Raw genomic sequence first — 17,253 nt, forward strand, 5'->3', positions numbered from 1 at the left:
TTTAAAGCATCTGTCCAAAAGTGGTACCCTTTCAAGCTGTTAGTACAGGATGCCAGTATCAACCATAGCATCAAAATCAGCAGGGCAGATCACCCTCTTACTCGGCCGAATACACTTCTCTTCACAAGTCAATGCTGACAGACCTTGAGGCTAGTCTTCATGTAGTATGATGGGAAACACACCCATGGCTTGCCTGCCAGGTATCAGATCATAATTACACATGATCTCGCTCAAGCTTACACTTTGGAAGGCCCCAGATCCTGAAGACGTAAATGATTGTTGAGTGAACCAACCTCTTTATTCCCAGTGGAATTTCTGCTGGATGAGGGGTGGATCCTGAGACAAGTAGTATCTCAGGTGAATTGCCAGTATGCCACAGTTCCACTGCACTGAGTTAACAGATGTGTTGTGATTTTCATTCTCTTGCACCTGAAAATTTCAGAGGACCATCAGGAGGGATTCCTAGAAAGTGCTGCAGAAGTGTGACTATGGACATAAGGTATGCCCATAGTCCTCCATCTATGCCTCAATGATCTGGAACAACATTCCCTTTATCCACTAGGACCGTCCAACCCTGTTCCAATTTAGGAGAGAGCTGACGACCCATCTCTTTAAACAAAACAACACCATATCCCATCAAGTTACCAGTCCATTTTCACTCTCACAACCCAGTTACCTCTCCAATCAATTGTTTACAGTATCTTTGCCTTTGAACGTGTGCAGTGCTTCCCTACCTTTTATCTATCTTTGCAATATACAGGTACTCCATACATACATACATACATATGCTCCTGTATGCCCTGCAAATCCTCATTCTTATGATGTTGTTTTATGGTCTTGCCTGCAGGGAGCTTTAGGTGCGTGTTGCATGGTACCTATTGTCTACAATACTAACCTGTCATCACATCAACTTGACATTTTTTTCATTTCTAAAAAGTGCTTTGTGTAGTACTGTACAGGAGCCTATTGCGGGAGACAGAGAGAGAGAAAGATTACAGAGGAAGATATACAATATAGGAGATACAGCTGTTGTGAGTAATAGAAAGGGTTATGAGAAGAGATGGTGGAAGAGAAAATGAGTGAGAGAACTAGAGAGAAATGCAGCGAGAGAGAAAGACCGGGATACAGTGAAAGAAGAGACTGCAAGGGAACAAACAGTTGGGTAAGTAAGGGTCAGGCTGCTGGAGAGAGCCCAAAAGAGAAAGACTGGGGCAGAAAAGACAGAAGGTTTATGTGCGACAGAGAAAGAGAGAGAGTAGGAAGGGAAAGAAAAGGAGGGACAGAAATAGACAGAAAGTAGAGACTGTTAAAGAGATAGAGAGATGGTAAACAGAGAGAGAAAGATAGATTGAGAGAGAATGAGAGCAACAAGATTTACAAATGGTAAAAGAGTGAGAGTATATTTGAGCTCCTATCTTAAATTAATTGGGTAGGAGGATTAATTGTGGACAAGAGCCAAGGTAAATATTTCTGGCATGAAGTCCTGTTTCCACATATATTTTAAATATGTGTGGTGAAAACCAGAAGAGGCACATTCAACCAATTATGAAAGGGAGCGTATCGACAAATTAAAATCAGTCTGGACCGGTCAATGAGACTGCGGTTTACAGGCAGACCCCTTCTACTGGGAAACGACTCTTGACAGATTGTGAGGCTTTCTCCTGTGGTTTGACTGAGCTGCTGGGTGCGCTTAGCTCCAGTTTAAGTTTGTATTTTCATTCTCAGATCAACAATGCGCAAGAGATGAGTAGCATGAAGGCGGGAAGCATCGTGATTATCGACAGGTAATTTTATTGTGCGCCTTGTACGAAAGGAACACTGTTGTTGTATATTTAGGTAGAAAAGTTCAGAACACGTTCAAACCTCACAATAGTTTGATTACCGAGAATAGTATAATTGGCAACGTAAAAAGTAGGTACGGAAGATCAGCAATTACTGTAGGATCAATTTTAAACCCAGCAATAATCTGTAGCAATTAAGCAGTTCATTTTAGGCTCTCAATTTACCCGACGTTAAGTGTTTATCAGTGCTGCTACTTGAAAGGCACTTGATGTTCCGTCACCCTCTCAACAAGCATTTGCAATGCAATAGGACTCGCATTTACGCAAGACCTATTGCACTGCAAACGGGAGTGCTGGGGGGGGGGGGGGCGAGAAGGCACAGACAGTGGGAGTGCAGGGTGGGGGGGGGAGGGGGGAGAAGGCAAGGACAACAGGAGTGCGGGCGAGGGAGGGGGAAAAATAGTGCTCTAAATAACACCTACCGTACAGTGTAACACTCGAAGTAAAGGGGCCATTAGCCATGGAAGGGTACAAATGACGACATGGCATAATAAGGTGGGACTAACAAACCTCATAATCAATCAGAAGACAGAATTTAAGAAGGACAAAGACAGAAGCCAATGAAAAATATGGGGGGAGAGTGAGGGCAGCTTGTCTCCCATACTCTACTACGGCTTGCCTCGCAGAGCGAGCAGCGCATGCGAGCTGCCGCTAAAGCTCGACCTAAAAAAGCTGCTCTAAATATGTCAGCAGGCACTGTAAAGGCTAGAGAAGCAGAGTCAAATTCCATAAAAATAGATTCAGATAATATGAGTGCTGAAATGATGTCTCGAAAGGAAGGAATCACATGCAAGTTTATCTCAAAGTGATATCAACCCTAAAGTGCTCTAGAAATGAAAGCCGTCTAGTTTAAAAAAAAAATCCCTCAACAATGACTGTTCAGTGGCAAGTGGAAGCTGTTCAGAAACCCAATAAAAACATAAATCAATGATAAATTAACCAATTCATTATTTGGCCCTACCGGCATTATTTTCAGTGACATTGTTTCTCTAAGAGACAAATCTTCTGCTTGTCTGTGCTTTATAAATCTAAATGTCTCGTTTCACAATAAGGAAACCTAATTTCAACAAAGCAAGGGTTGTTTAAATAAATTTGCATTATAAAACTTTGCTCCAAAGAAACATCTTGCACCTTCACCTAAAAAGACTTCAACTGTACCTGCTGGGGTCCAATGTGCAAGCGATGTCTGGTCTTTTAGTTCTGGGGATGGCATACAGTGGATATCGATCTCCATGGCGTATCAATATATGAACAGACAGCAGCTTGAAATTAAAAGGGACACGACCTAGGGGAAAGGAAAATACATACTGAAACTGTTGAAATAAATCCTCAGCTAAATCCTTAGTTTCCATTAATCATAATGCCATAGCCTACAATTCCAACTTCGGCCTTTCAGAAAAGAAAATTAACTAAAATATTAGACTTTTTAGCACTGAGACAGCCCTGCATAGATTTCAAAGTGTTTTGAAGGAGAAAGAGGTTGTGTTGTGAAAGCGACAAGCCCATAATGGACCCTTGCACAGCTTTCCTAAATTTATGGCCGTCCTCATATTTATGACTTGATAAGTAAATCTTGTCTCACACCTGATTTCCAGTCATGAAATGACCTCATGCGTGTTATCAACAAAGGCATCCAAGGCAACATCTGCATTTTCTTTGGGCAAGGATGTGTTTGATTACAACAGAACTCTGAAAAACAGCCTAAATTGTCTGAAGGAAAAAAAATGTGATGAGGGGAACACTTCAATGAGCTTGAGCCACAGGAAATTGCTCTGGGCTGCATTCCAAGGGGTCATTTGTTTGCCTACTATGCCACTCCTCACTAGGAGCAACCACATGCAATTCAGTCTAGTACCAATAGGAAGATGAAGTAAGGTAACCCTGTGCTCATTCATACACCGAAAACGGTGTGTGTGGTGAATTGCAAGTTTTATCCTTTCACCAAGGGTGAGTGAAGGCTGTTCAAATTCTGGCAGTAGTTTCTATGAGTCCACGCATCTAGAGGTGGATGTCTGACCCCAAGAAATATGGCAGTGATAACTAGTTTGGGCACCAGGTGATAATGGGCAACAAAATGATTTGAAGAGGGACAAGAGTTTGTTTTTATTGAGTTAGAAGTGTATTGCGGCGTATTGATTTTAGCTTGGAGAATGAAGAGGTGCCTGCAACTGAAAATAAGTGAGCAGCAGTGGGGTTTTGGGCGATGGGGAGATGGGAGGAAGTTTGTTTTTTACTTTCCTGTGACATTATTAGGTGGGTGTCTATTTAAAGAGGGAAAATGTATCATATTCTTGTATTTTGCCATGTGGGTGAGATCACAAGAGCAGATAAACACAGAGGAGTGTGTGAGATCTGGATTTTTCTGCAGGGTTCTGAAATGTAAGGTTCTATTATTACCAGTTAGCTTTGTCTGGGATTTCGAAAGGACCACTGATGTGCATCACATGGAATAAACCTGCTTATTTCTCAGTAGATGGCTAAAATGAATGAGTGAGGCGCTTGAATTGACAGAGCTATAAGTGATACATTACCCAGGCAGATTTAATCTTTAGTTTCATGCTCACCCTTTATTGGGTCACTGAAAATGGGTTAATAACAGAGCAATGGATACAGGATATGCCGTTACCTAACTGTGCATCATGGTCCTTCTGGGTAAAACAAAAACAATAAATTCACAAAGTTTAGTGTGTACCCAAAGTCTACAAAGGTGCTCACAACAGACATTTATGAAAATAAAATCATCATCCCAATTGGTAGACTTTCATGTCAGTAAAGTGTACTAAAAAAATGTGGAAAACGACTAGTATGACAAAACTGCCACATTCACTTGTTTAGAGCTAGTGGTAGGAATGGGAGTGTTTTAGCAGAGGTGCCACTGCAAGCTCCCACTTGTATATTTTTGAGTATATGTACAAGATATTATATTATGCCACCCCACAAAATGTTACCTTGGTTAAGCACGGGTATAAATGGCTTTTCTGTTTGGGAAGAGTAAGGAAATACTTTAATACTTAAGTAGGACTTAAAGAAAGGGTTTATCCAGAAGAAACAATGTTTCCCCACAACATAAACAGAAGTTCACATGGTAATGCACATTTCTGCATCATTTACGCGTGTAACAATTTTCACCTGGTAGAAAATCCATGTGTGAGTTTGGTCTCAAAATGAGAGAAAGCTCAGGGACACTGGCAATCATAACAAGTTTGACAGCTGACAGCAAAAACTGGAAAAGACTTAAGCATCCTAGACTCTCTGATAGATGTGAAGGAACAGTTTTAAGGTTAACATTAGAGAGGATCTGGAGCATTAGTCTAGCTACAATATGACACAGGATAACATTTATACTACAAAGTACACATGTCCACCCAAGGATAGTGTGCACATAACACTTCATAACTGGTATATATTTAATTACAATATACGAAATGAATATGATTAAATCAAAGGGAAAGGATAGAACACAATACCGACCACAATACTAAACCCAAAACCAAAATATGATACAATTTGGTACAATAAGTCAGTGATCATGCTAGGAGAAATATAATTTCAAGTTAGGTAACTAGGCAGAAGCATAGCAATGTAATACACAACACACTACTGAAAGCAGAGCTACTGGTAAATCAGTGAGACTCCGATTCCAAGCTCCATTGATAGTTCCGGTTCGGTGCTCTATGGATGGTTCCGATCCCAGTTCAAAGAGTTTGGATAGGGATTATGAGTTAGTCATAACTAACCCACCAGCTGTGTTTTCCCCGGACAGATTTTGTCAGGTCAGTCTTACTGAACTCTATTGAGGGAAGAGGCCTGTAGAAAAGGCAAAGCATCCGGAATATGGTGGATTAAAAAATGATTCAGCAAAGTGTCCTTTATTTTGAACATGTGAACAGGTGTGGAATGGTTTCTTACCTGTAATCCTAGTTCTCTCTCAGGGAAATCTCCATTGAAGTAATGAGCACTGAAAATTCCCGCCCACGTGCGTAGATACCGGGTCACTTTTTCACAATAAATTTTTTTAAATTGATTTTATTGTTGCATAAGGAAAAACAAATACAGAAGGAGGGCAAATTTTCCCCTTTATCAAAAGAGGAGTGTTGTGCCCTTTAGACAATATATGGTTCCATAGCTACATAATAATAAGACCCATCTATAAAACAGTATCAAATAGCACAGGTACATTTAGAAGGACGGCAAGAAGTAAAATAAGAGTATGCAATATTGTCACACCTATAAAGGGAACGGGGGAGCGGGGAGAGGGAGGGATGAACATATGGACACTCACAATAAGCTATTTTGAATGGGGATACACTTCTGTGGAACATTAACTGGAAGTCCAGCTACTTACCAGTATATGCAAGCCGGGAAGTATGCATGAGTTTCGAACGAGGTTTTGCGCTGCGTAGATTGTGGAGGAGGGCGGGGGTTCTCGTTGTGTTCAGGAGCTGAAGACGGAGAGGAGACAGCGGAATCATGTTTCAATGTATGTAAATATGTACGGCATATGTGTCAAGTGTCCTTGGGACAGGAGGTTGCAGAGTAGAGTAAATCTTGGTTTTCATGTCGCAGTATGCCATGCTACGGAGCCATTTCTCTTTTGTGGGGTGCCATTGGGGCCCCCAGTGTGTTGCGAGTTCTCTTTTGGCCATTAACAATGCAATCGCTGTGAACCTGCTATAGCAGGTCGGGATGTCTAAAACAATGCCCAGCAGGGCCATTTTGGGGGACGTGTGAGTATTATGGATATCATGGTTGACAGCACCTGAAACAACGATAACCAGAAGATGCCTATGACAGGGCAAGTCCAGGTCATATGAGAGAAGTCCGCATCTAGTTGATGGCATTTGGGGCATTGTGAGGTTTTGGAGGGGTCATATTTAGCCAGTTCTATGGGTGTGATATAAAATCTATGGGCAAACTTAAAGTGCAAGAGTTTGTGCCGGTTGGGCAAGACCCTTGTTATTTGCTCGTGGCTACAAGCCCATTCATTGTCAGTGAGCGGTTGTCCCAAGTCCTCCTCCCAGTGCCCCTCTGCCGCGCACCTGCTTAAGAGTCATGCAAGCGTGGTAGAGTTTGGTAACAAGATGTGAACAGTCATTGTCTGTTATTAGGAGTGTGAGAGGTGGAAATTCCTCTGGGGTGAGGGGAAAGGACAGGATCATCACGCGCAAGGCACCAATCAGTCTAGCAATAATTAATCTGTCCATATGGGATAGTTCCGCATGAGTAGAGAGATCTGTTAGTGCTATGTGTCCTACTGGGAAAAGATCGCTGAATGTGTGGAGGTGTAGTTTTCGTAGGGTACCTTGCACCAATTAACTTTTATAGAAGAGAACTGTAAGCCAAATTTGGCCAAATGAAGTAAGTATGGAAGAATCACATCTTTCTGGCAGGTTATTGGATTCACATTCTTGTTAAAACACCAAATGCAAACTCTCTTCCATTTGACTGAATAGGCAGAATGTGCTGATGATCGTCTAGCTTCCTTGAGACTGTTCATGCATTCTTGTGGAAGGTTCAGATGCCCACACTGAACTAGCTCAGGTGAAACCTGCTGCCAAATTCGAGGAGGGGAGAACCACCTGGCCCCAATTTCGTGAGAAGATCCAGTCTGTACGGCAGTTTAAGATGTGGACGCTCCAACCTGTGGAGCATGTCCGTGAACCACCACTGACGTGGGCACAGGTTCATTCTGGCCCTCGAGTAAGACCGTTTGATGAGAACTGACGGCATCAGGGGGATCGGAGGAAAGGAGTAGAGAAATTTGCTTGATCGGTCGATCCATAGGGGATTCCCCAGTGTCCCTGGTTGGAAGAACCTTGAAGTGAAGCCTGGGCATTAGGTGTGTTCCAAGGTGGCAAATAAGTCAATAAGCAGAGCCACACACATTCTGAAAATGTTTTGCATGCCAATGTCGAGAGGGGCCCATTAATGATTTTCTGGAAGAAATCTGCTTAGGGAGTCTTCTTGAACATTTCAAACACCTGGGAGATGATTCGCAGTGATCTGCATGTCTCTGGATATCAGCGATGTCTGAATTGTTAGGGCCTCATGACAAAGGTCTGGAACTTGTTCCCTTCACTTGTTAAGGTAGTGCATAGTTGCCATGTTGTCAGTCTGAACAAGCAGGAATTGTGTCTTGAAGGACAGTAGAAAAGCCTTCAATGCTAGGTGAACTGCTCGCAGCTGGAGGAGACTGATGTGATGGGTCATCTCTCTCAGAGACCATGTTCCCTGGATTTGAAGGAGATCCATGTGCATGTCCCACCTTAACAACGAGGCATCGGATACTATGGTCTGGGAAGGGAAGGGACACCCTGATGAAATGGCATTCCTTGAAGCAATTTTGTCGGAGAGCCCCACCATTTCAAAGACTGCTTTGCATTGAGGAAGTGAGTGATCTTGTCCTCCCAACTGACCATAAGTTGGTCCCACTGATCCTCGAAACATTACTGGAGGGGCTGCATATGGAGACAGGTGTTCGGAGATAGAGGACACTTAACGATGTGGGGTGAAAGACTTTCATGAGAGAGTGACACTATAGACAGATTGATAACAGTCTCTCCTCCGAAGGACACACTCTTGCTTTAATGGTCTCGGTGGAGGCCCCCCAAGTAATGCATTGTTTGGACTGGAGTATAGTTTGACTTGGTGTGACTGGTATGCAGACCTAACCATTGGTGAAGACTGCTGTTCAACTGGTAATGTAGTTGAGCTTCTCGAGGTGTTGACACCTTGGTGAGCCAGACATCTAGATATAGGTAGATGAAAACTCAGCTTTCTTAGATGTGTAGCGACCACTACCTTACACTTTGAGGGGCTGAATTGAGGCCAAACGGAAGCAAGGTGGACTAGTAATGATCTTGGCCCACGACAAATTTCAAGAATTTGCTATGCTTCTCGGCTATTGGATACAAAAATGTACACATCTTGGAGGTCTATCGAACAGAGTCTGCCTCCCTGGTGCATCTGGGAATAGATCTGATGCAGTGCCAGCATTCTAAATGTTTCTCTTTGAATTCACTTGTTGGCTGGTGTCAAATCGAGAATGGGTCTGAACTGGTTTCTGGAACCTTTCTTTTTTACAAGAAAATAAATAATAAACCCTTGTTTCCCGTTTGAAAGGCACAGTCTCCACTGCATGCTTCTGCAAAAGGATGTCTGCTTCAGAGTGCAACATCTGTAGATGGTGAGTGGATGGGTATGGTGGAGGACTGCTAAACATGAGACAGTACCCATTACGAACAATATTTAATACCCAGGCATCTTTTGTGATTGCTTGCCACTTTGATAGGAAATGAGATATACTTCCCCCTAACGGAGTGGGTAACGGAAGAGGGGGAAGTAGAGATTAATTGCTTATGGCCTGCTGTAGGCTTTTCCCCCTGAGCAGGCTGTTGAGTGGCTCTTCCTCTAGGCTGAACATTTTGCTGCTGTTTATAAGGTCTCTGCGTTGGTTTTGCAGGCAGCCTTGGTACCACTAGTGAGGGGCTTGAACCCTCTGCGGGTAAAACACAGCTGGTAAGGTTTGTAGGTGTGCCTTTGCTGCTCTTTCTTCTAAGAGAATGGAAGGTTAAGTGAATGGAAGGTTAAAAATCGGTTGCTGGGATTAATGTTCAAGGGTCGTAAGGCGGAGTCCTGAATGCCTTCTCAAGGTCACCCTGTGGCAGTATTCATGGGCTGCTAGTAATGACGAGGAAGCAGCAGCGCTGATGATTTCTTTGGAGACCATCATACCCTTGTTAACCACTTCGAGGAAGTCCTCTCTCTGATCTCTTGGGAGGCAGTCTGATAATTTTTGTAAAGACTCCCACAAGGCTTCATTGTATCTGTCCAGAAAAGCAGATGCACTTTCTGCCTTCATGGTGGTGGCAGCTGTACCGCAAACCTTACGCCCCATTGAATGCAACTTTTTACTCTCCTTGTCTGGTGGCTCTGTAAACAAAGTAATGGTGGAATGTTGTTTCCATGCTGCAAGATTGGCCACAGAATCTGGGGAAGGGTCTGAGCGGAGAAACAGAGGGCCCTGTGTTGGAGGTCTGTACTTTTTTTGCAGCCTCGATGGAGCAGATTTGGCTGAGGCAGGTGCGAGGAATAGGTCATTGCTGGCTCTAATAGGCCTGGAACCAATGTCAGGACAGGCCAAGATGCTGATCTATGATCAAACGTCTTGAAAATGACGGATTTGGATGGTGCAAGAGCCGGCATCTGGATGTTTAATTTTCTAGCGCCTCTCACCAGGACCCAATGGAATGTGTTAATATCATCCCCTGTGGAGAACCCTAGCTGAGGAGAATCAAACTGAGTTAGTGAGTATCTGCCTGCGTTGAAGTGGAAGACTAATAGTTTGAACAATGTCTTGACGTTTTTTGTGACCTGGGTGCATGGTGACCATGTGAGCATCTGGAGGATGGCTGAGATGAGGAACGCTGTAGAAAAGGATCGTCATGGAGAAGGTAATGGCCTCATAGGAGGTGCTTTTGAAGGTTGTGGAAGAGATATTGGCACTGGAGGTGGAAGAGGTGCTGGAAGTGGAGGAGGTGGAGAAGATAGATGCGGAAGAATATGAGAGCCTGGCAGCACTATAGGCGCCGACGGAGAGTATACCCTGGAATACTCAGTCTGGGATGATGGTAGATGTCTTAGCCTTGATTTTTTTGCCTTTTCCAAAGGTCTGGATGGTCGCGACGTTTACACAACTCGATGTTGACCTTCTCCTACGTTTTGATGTCGACCTTCACAACTATGTCTCGAAGTGGACATACTCCTCAACATCGAACTGCTTCTGCGTCTCTATGTCGTAGTCTCCTTCGATGCCGACCTTCTAGGTCTCAAATTCAACCCAGCCCTTAATGGTGAACATGTAGGTATATTACTTTCTCGACTTTGATGCTCTCAACATCAACCTGGAATGATGTTGTTTTTGGGTTGTGCTTCTCTTTTTGGCTCACCCACGGCTGGAGTCCTCAGAGGAAGGTGGAAGAGCCCTGGTAGAGAACTGACCAACTCCTCGCTCTCTTGACATCCCAACTTCTAACAGCGCCTGCTGCCTAAGTTGCTCCTCTGTCCATGGAGGCAAATTTTCTCGCTTTCACTCAGGGTACGTCTGGAAAACTTCCTGCACTGTGGACATCTGTCAGGAACATAGGGGCTTATTATGATGGCGGAACGATCGCCACCGCCAGGCCGGCGGTGGAGATCGTTCCGCCATCACATTGAGATTTACCCACCGCCATATTAGGATGGCGGCGGACGCAAAGTCCATCTGCCGCTTTTCCGCCAGTGGCAATCGCACCGATTGCCTGTCGGGCGGAGCAGGCCACTAATATGGTGGCGGTGCCTAGCAGGCACCGTCCGCCATATTAGGATGTGTGCGGCCAGGCGCCTTTCCATGGCGGCGATGCTGCCATGGAAAGGCTGGTGGGGATTGGGTTTGGTGGGCCCGTAGCGGGCCCCCCTTGTTTGGGGGAGGGGGTATCGCTGCACCACGTGGTGCCTGCCACGCGGTGCAAGAATTTTCAACACTGCGATCGGTGCTGCAGCCAGCAGCACCGCCCGCAATGTTGAAAGCTCAGGATGGCGGGCAGACTAAGTCCGCTCGCCATCGTAATCAGCCCCATAGTTCTCAGAAGGGCAGATGATGCAGGTATCATGAGGGTCTGACCTGGCCTTCTTTCTTCCATAGGCAGGCATGTGTCAATAAAAATTTCATTTTATGTGACCAATCACAAAAACTTCCTGTCAGAAAAAGACAGAAAAACACAGGGACAAATGAAATCCATCAAACGCCAAGCTGATATACTGTGCTTCTTTTATTTCCCCAACTGTCTATACAGCGTTTCGACTTCTGGAAAGACAATATAGACAACATTTGTCTGGGGGACAACAGGTGAGGGTACAGTAGATAGCATGACACATAATTGCTATTTTAATTCATCAGACCCCAATTGGAAGGGATGGTTGGTTTGGCTGATAGACATGCATGTGTAGGTGCAAGTCTATAATAATACAATGCTGGGTCAGATGTTTAAAAAACCTAAAAAATAAGCAAAAGTTTGTGCAAATGTCTCTAAACTACCTTTCGGCTGTGTCGGGCAGTTTTACCATTGTATGTAATTATAAACAGTGCGTGGGATACTAGCTTTGTGTACAAAATGATGACCATAATGTTGGTAGCAGAATATGTCTCCATGGTTAGATGTACCATCATACAGTTTGTCATTAGAAAACACAGCTGATTGCTCTAGATCTGCAAGTAAATTATGCACAGTTTCAATGTCCCAATCATCAGAGAAAGTACTAGAGGCGATGATGTAATTTAAAGAAATTCTAAACATACAAGTATTTTGCAAAAATTCAGTAGGATCATACACATCCCATACAATTCCTTCAGGAACTGGAACTGCTGTTATGTTCACCAGGGACAGGCCCCTCAGTTCCCAGTGCAATGATGTATGTGGTTTCAGAACCAAGTTCACAAGTTGTAATGTGGAGCGTTCTGGGTGAAAGTGTCCATTCAGAAGCAGAAAAAAGACAGTCACTAAACCAATCCAAAGTTCCAGGAAAAGTAATCCAATTGTAATCCAGAGATGTATCCAGGATACAGCAAATTAACTCTTTTTAAGCCAATGATACAGAACATACATTCATAACTTGACAGGGAGAAGTCATAATAAGTCGTCATAATGCATGAAGTAGCCAGACGTTGTTCGGTCTATTCTTGGCAGCTCAGCAAAGCAGGAGATGACTCGATCTGTGGCATGTTTACATAGAAGTCTTAAATTTTTCTAATTTAAATTTCTGTACTAATTGATTGTACAGTTGAAGTTGTTTCAACGGGGAGAAGTATAATTTCATTTTTCTTTACAGCTTCTCTTTGGAGAGTGGAGTCTTCAGTCGTTATTAAAGCTTCCATCTGAACTTCCTGTACAGTAGCAAGAGGAGTGCGGTGGCTACCTAGGAGCCCACATGGCCTACTGTTGAGAATCGGCCACATAGTGTAGTTTGATCAGATCAATTGAGACAAAAGTTTTGTCTCGTCGAACGGCAAGTGGCGGAAGAAGTACAGTCACCTAAATACGAGCAATGGTTGAGAGATATGGTGTACTGACCTGACTGCCTTTAAGAAACTACTCAAAACCTGGTTATTCCGTGGTTAGGGGTGTTTTTGGTTTGTTAGATGGAGATTATTAGCGTCGGGACACTCTTGCTGAGTAACCATGCACTCTACAAATGTGCATCAAACGTTCATTCATATTGCAAAACAAATTTCGAACTGTATGCCGAAGAACTCCCACAAACATCGCGGCCTGAAAATATTTGGGGCCCACTAGAAAACTATCTGCAGGAGAAGGATTATACTATACAGAAGATGGACAGGGAGGTATGATGCCTTCTAAACTGTGAACACTTTGCACTAGGAAAAGGGATGTGGAATATAGACGACCTACATTGTGTGCCCCGTTAGGAACTGATGCAGTTGAGTTGTTGTATGTAATGATCATAAGAATATCAATAAAAATGATTAAAAACAAAAAATTCTTATGTGGTAACCCTACCGTAGCCTGTGTTGGGTATGGATATGTGAAGGCTGAGGAGTTGTCTTACACAAAGAGTATGTGTGCTTATTTTGATCAATACAGTATACGGGGTATGGGTGGGAATCCAAGGTTTCCCTTTTCCCTTTTCGATGGGAATTGTTGGGTGAAAGTGTAGGAGTTAGGAGTGGGTCTTTTTTGAGTTTGTAGTCTGGTTGATAGTTTATGGGTTCCAGACAGCTGAGTTAGCTGCTCATAAATCTTTTCCTGTTATGATAGATGACAACAGTTGATGACAGTACAAGCACACATCGATTCAGGTGATGTAAACGTGTTGAATGATACAAGAGAGGGGATGTTTTGCAATTCGCAAAGAGACATTCATCCACTGTCCTCATGGAGCAGGAGTCTCCTCTCTTGGGCAATAAGGGTAATTTGATAACAGGTGGTTCATGTCTGTTAATCGAGGGGCTCCAGCAGTGTGGCTTTTCTTTTTAGGATAACCTTCTCCTTTAAAGTCACAAAAACCTACTCAGATGGACATGCTACATACTTAATGATGTTTGGTGCACTGCAGGGAGGCCGCAGTTGGTATTTTTATGCATCCCTCCTCTTGCCTCCCTTTACAAGTTGAGTGCCCTTCTGACAGTGACACCCCTAGGCACTGAGGATACTGGTACAAATGTTAATACTACCATGGACCGGGACTCGGATTTCTGTTGCATAGAAACTGATACACATCATGCTTTTTCCCACCCTGCCTGGGTGGCCTCTTTAGGACTTCGTGACGTGTGACGTCCTTTGTATTCCTTGACTAAAGACTAAACATACGTTTCAGCATCACAACAGTGCCATTCTTGACCCACTTATGTTTTTATCCCTGTTCTTGATGTGCTCTTGGTGTCAGGGGCTTAGAGTCTGCCAAGGGAATTGCTACACCATGCCTCATTCAAACTTGCCCTTAGTCGCAACTTTGAGGTGCCACAAGGAGCTTGGCACCTGTACACCTGGTGGCTAAAGATATGGATTTGTTTTATCTAAGATGCATTTCCAGTTGTACACTGTCACTACTCACTGAGCTCACTTGCTCTGGGAAGCCTTTACAATAATAGTAATTTGAGACAGAGTGATATTTATGAAGACGGAAAAGATGCAAGAAGGCTAGGCTGGAGGCTGAGCTGATCTCAGATTAAGTGTATATCCAGAAAGAGCTTCTATTTGGTCACCTGGGAGCCAGACAGTGCAGCAGGTGGTTATTGAGATAACATGTGACCTTGTAAGGCCTAGCCATGTCAGTTTAATCTAACAGCAATAAGCCTGGCAAGCCGATATATTGGCTAGCCAAAGGACATGAGCCATGAAAGCTGGTCTCCAAGTTGCAAGGAGTCAGGCTGCTTTGGTTACCAGTCCTGTAGATATCACCAAGACTTTGAGATTATTACAGACGCAATGCGCAGCTCTGGCACCTGTAAATATTATGTCATATGTCAAGTTAATAGATAAACTACCAATGACATGCCCTAATGATGAATGTTGCGTGCAGTTAGACTGACCATTAATAACTGAGGAGCTACATTAGACCTTAAGGAAGGAAAGGTGGGAAACATTACAAGACAGCATAACTTCCCTACTGAACTGTTTAAAGGACTGACCCGTGGCTTGCTGCCTCATTTATGGTCCATGATTGATGACCCTCTTAGTGAGGGTGTCCTCACTGATGAACTGCACAAGGCAACTATTTGTGAATCCAAAACCAGGCCATCTAATTGATAGGTGAGAGTCCAATTGAACAAGTTCCTTTATTAACAGAGATGCCAAAAGGCGCCCCCAAATTCCTTTATGGAGACTCAACCCTCTGATGCTGGAAGATGTCCCATTCAGAGAATCCCTAAGTACCCTTATTGAGACATTTTTCCCCATTAATGCACACTCTGCATCCACGGCACTGGTGGAGTGGGCGGTGTTCAAGGTAGTGGTGAGGGGACAATGCCTGGGCCAGTCAGTTGGAGCGCAGAGGGAACTCAAGTCAGGCATTGGTAGACTTAGAGGATAAGCTACAAACGCTAGAAAATGCGCAGGGAATAGACTCCCCAGCCTTGATAAGTCTGCAGGAAACGAGAACAAGATATAATGATACTTTGGAGAGGCTGAGATGTCATGATTATAAGGAATACCTTGATAGAGTACAGGTGAAGGAGTGGAGAGCTGGTCTCTACTAGCATGCTTGATCAAGCCAGAGACCCGAGGGACACCGAATACACAAGCTCAGACTGAAATAGGAGTACCCGTCTGTGACCCAGAAGCGATTAACGCTTTATTCCGAAAATACTATGAGACGTTATACACAGTCCCACAGTCAGTCCCACAGTCGGAGCTTAGAGATTTTCTGACTCCCCTACCACTCCGAACGCTAGACAGACAGGCACAGGAGGCTCTGGGAAGCCCAGTGACACTGCAGGAGGTCCGCAAGGCTATTACAACCATGGCTACAGGTAAAACGCTGGGAGCGGACGGCCTTCCTGCGGAGTTCTACTAGACGTACGCCTCCAAGCTGGCATCGCACCCAGTGACCCTGTATGCTGAGTCTTTGCGACTTGGAGGCCTCCCCGAAACTACACAAAACGCGCGTGTGATCCCACTCCCCAAAACATTAGTATCAGGTGCTCGGGTGGTGGATTATAGACCACTCTCCATGTTCAATATGCACTTCAAGATACTCAGCAAGATCCTGCCGCTCAGATTGCTCCCACATATGAAAACCCGCATACATATGACCAAAATGGCTTTATCTCATCCCGTAATACCTCCTATAATTTGCAAAGAGTCTACTCCATGCTCTATCATTCCGAGGCATGATTGCTTGCAACAGCTGCTATCCTTTTAATCGACCTGGAAAAGGCCTTTGATACAGTATGCTGGGATTACCTATCCAAGTTAATTATACACATTGGCCTCGGGTAAGGGTAGGTGAAATGGGTACAATTTCTTTATGCATGTCCCACGGCACGAGTCAAGACGGGTAAAATAGTATCTACACAATACATGATTTCACGCGGTACCCGAAAGGGATGCCCCCTATCGCCCCTTTTATTCGCTTTGGCAATTGAACCTCTAGCTGCACTGTTTTGTCAGGGAGGTGAAGGTATGGGACTGACAGTGGATGGGCGAGATAATACCATTTCCCTACATGCAGAAAACCTTGTGATTTATTTGAAAGATGCTGTTGGGGGGCTCCGATACAGCTTTGGGATTGATTTGAACTACTATTGGGCCTACGGGTCAATAAAAATAAAACTTACCTGTTCCCAGTGGCTGGACCCCTGCCCAGACCTGCGGCCCTACCTATCAATCTCAACACATTTAAATATCTGGGCATTCATATCTTCCACTCTCTGGATGATCTGAGAGGGCAACCTACATAGGGTGTGTCGGTCTCTCCGGGTCTGTGTGCTCTTTTGATGTACCCTGCAGCTACCCATAATGGCCAGGATTTCACTGACCAAAATGGTAATGCTACCCTGTCGCCTCAATTTTTTTGTCAACCTGTCTGTCTTGATGCCCGCGGGGTAGTTTCAACAATTGGATTCTCTGCTGCGGGATCCAATATGGGGAGACGGGCAGCGGGGAGTGTCATTGAAGACGCTACAATGCCCCATGGCGGAGGGAGCCCTGGGGTGCCGGACTTTGTGCTCTACCTCTTGACTGCTCAGTTGCAATGGTTGGCACATGGGCTAGAGGGAGTGAACACAGAGAGGACTTTTCTGATGGAATCCAAAACGCGCCCTAACCTCTTAATGGCTAAGCTGTTCAACCCCACAATCATAGTCCCATACTGGTCGACGTTGCAGACCGCAGCTCTGCAATGCTGGAAACGATGC

General features: G+C 44.3%; 1 protein-coding gene across 3 annotated transcripts in view; it reads right to left on the bottom strand.

Moving 5' to 3' along the window:
• PXYLP1 (2-phosphoxylose phosphatase 1) overlaps positions 1-17,253 on the bottom strand; it is a 509,674-nt gene that overhangs the window by 111,229 nt on the left and 381,192 nt on the right. For all 3 annotated transcript variants that reach the window (XM_085634923.1, XM_085634924.1, XM_085634922.1), the window contains one exon: positions 3,000-3,126. In XM_085634923.1, the coding sequence (XP_085491049.1) occupies positions 3,000-3,126 (127 nt within the window). The remainder of the gene's footprint in view (positions 1-2,999; positions 3,127-17,253) is intronic.

The sequence above is a fragment of the Triturus cristatus genome, chromosome 11 (genome assembly GCF_964204655.1).
Source record: "Triturus cristatus chromosome 11, aTriCri1.1, whole genome shotgun sequence".
NCBI classification, from domain to species: domain Eukaryota; kingdom Metazoa; phylum Chordata; class Amphibia; order Caudata; family Salamandridae; genus Triturus; species Triturus cristatus.